Genomic DNA, 2196 nt, shown 5'->3' with positions numbered 1-2196 from the left:
CACTAGCCCTACCTCCCCCTCCTCCCCTCCCACCCCCACCCCCCACGAGCCGCACCATCCTTCCACCACACAATTTCCGCTATCATGCAAAGCCTCCTTCTTGGCCCCCCCCCTCCCCCAGCCCTTCCACGTCGCCCCAGGAGCCCCATGCCCCGAGATGCCACTGCCGCCCGAGCCCTGCCCTCCTGCACGCCCTCGCAAGGCGTCGGGACGAAGGGAAAAGGGGGAGAAAAGCGCCTTGTGGTGGGGCGAAGGAGCGTGTCTGTGGCCGAGCGGACGTTCACACAGCCGTCGCACCCTGTCACTCACTACCCTTTAGACGACGATCTAGGCCTTACCTTCCCTCGCTTTCAGGTACACTGTGTTGGCTACAATGTTTTCTAATTCCATGAGTTCCAGTTTGACCGTTTGTGACCACCTGGGGCCGCCGTTGACCCTGAGCCATTCAAGCGACAACTCGACCTAAGGGCGGAGTGCGAGGGGGAATATGGCGAGCTCTCACGCCGGCCAACACTACCGCGAACGCACTCCGCTTCTCGCCTCCGCCGCCGCTTTTCTTGGTGCCTCTCTGGCCTTTCCTCTCCTGCAAAAGGGGAAAGAGGAAATGTGCTTGATTTTTCTCGCGTGTTTATTGACTCGGACGTTTGTCTGCTGGTTAGAAAATTACATGAGGTTGGATGTTTTTTGTCGTCAACACATTGAAATCGGATCTGTCTGCGAGACCTGGTTATTGTGCCATAAATATCACTCGTAATTAATTATGAATAAATAAATCATAGCTAAATAAAACAATCCAAACGATCTAAAGGCACAACACTTGACAAATTGTAAGCAAGGAAGCAGATCGCTTGAGCTGTTGGCAAGCCTGGCGAGAGGAGTCGATACCGGGAGCCGAGGAGAGAGATAGCACAGATAGGCTGATACCTGCACGGGATGTTGTACAAATCGCACCCTCGCTCTCGATTACTTATTACTAGTGTGTATGTGTAGATGTGTGTAAATAGGTAGTTGTATAGTGTATATATATATATATATATATATATATATATATATAGAGAGAGAGAGAGAGAGAGAGATATGTACACACATATATATCAAATTAACTTACAATATACACGCACCTACTATTACTGTTAGTATTGTCAGTATTTAGGAATATTGCTAATGACAATTATGGTAGTTATGGAAACAGTGCTATTCCTCACCATGATGATGATAATAATATTGACTAAGTCGTAAAAACAACTAAAAATGACAACAGCAATAGAGATAATAGACTAGCAGTAGCAATAAAGATAATGATAAAAAATATGATAACGAATGGGATTAAAACTAAATACGAAACAGTAATAAATACCACGAATGATAATATCCATATCAAACATGACGCATGATAGCAATGGAAATGATAATAATAATTTTTGCAATAACAATATCTCCTTGATATACGAATGATAATAGTAATAATGAAAAATAATTCAAGAATGACTATTGCAGCAACAACACGCAAAAACAATGATGAACACACACACACATACACACACACACACACGATATTTTCTCTCAGTGTTTTTATTTCTCCAGAGTAGGGAGAAATAAAAACATTGAGAGAGAGAAAACATCGAATAATGGAGAGGAAGAGAGAGAAAGTAAAAACAGAATAAAGGAGAGAGAGAGAGAGCGATGGAGAGAAAGTCAAAACTGAGAATAAAGGAGAGAGAAAGAGTGAGAAAGAGAGAGAGAGAGCGATGTAGAGAAAGTCAAACCTGAGAATAAAGGCGAGAGAGAGATAAACAGAGTAAGAGAGAGAGAGAGAGATAAACAGAGTAAGAGAGAGAGAGAGAGATAAGCAGAGTAAGAGAGAGAGAGAGAGAGAGCGAGAGAGCGAGAGAGCTAGAGAGAGAGAGAGAGAGAGAGAGAGAGAGAGAGAGACGGCGATGTAGAGAAAGCCAAAAACGGAGAATAAAGGAGACAGAGAGAGATGTAGAAAAAGTCAAAAACTGAAAATAAAGGAGCATGAGAGAGGGAAACAGAAATGCTGAGAAAAGGAGAACAATAGATTAAGAGAGAAAGAGGGAAATACAGATACAGACAGAGAGCCGTGATTGAAGGATATAGAAATTGGGATACAGAGGGAGTGAAAGAGTAGGGGGGGGGACCAGAAGTAAGGAGTAATCATAATGATGATGATGATTT

At 43.6% G+C, this 2196-nt stretch overlaps 1 protein-coding gene across 2 annotated transcripts in view; it reads right to left on the bottom strand.

The window, feature by feature from the left end:
- Gprk2 (G protein-coupled receptor kinase 2) overlaps positions 1 to 529 on the bottom strand; it is a 32568-nt gene extending 32039 nt beyond the window's left edge. Inside the window, exon 1 of one of the 2 annotated variants that reach the window (XM_043016808.2) lies at positions 339 to 529. In XM_043016808.2, the coding sequence (XP_042872742.1) occupies positions 339 to 390 (52 nt within the window). In that variant the 5' untranslated portion in view covers positions 391 to 529. The remainder of the gene's footprint in view (positions 1 to 338) is intronic. The other variant, XM_086546234.1, reaches the window with a different exon arrangement.
- Between the last annotated feature and the right edge of the window lie 1667 nt (positions 530 to 2196).

Source organism: Penaeus japonicus, unplaced genomic scaffold (assembly GCF_977035675.1).
Source record: "Penaeus japonicus unplaced genomic scaffold, GWHDUDI00000001_assembly GWHDUDI00000017, whole genome shotgun sequence".
Classification (NCBI taxonomy): domain Eukaryota; kingdom Metazoa; phylum Arthropoda; class Malacostraca; order Decapoda; family Penaeidae; genus Penaeus; species Penaeus japonicus.
This window is presented reverse-complemented; position numbering and strand designations above follow the sequence as displayed.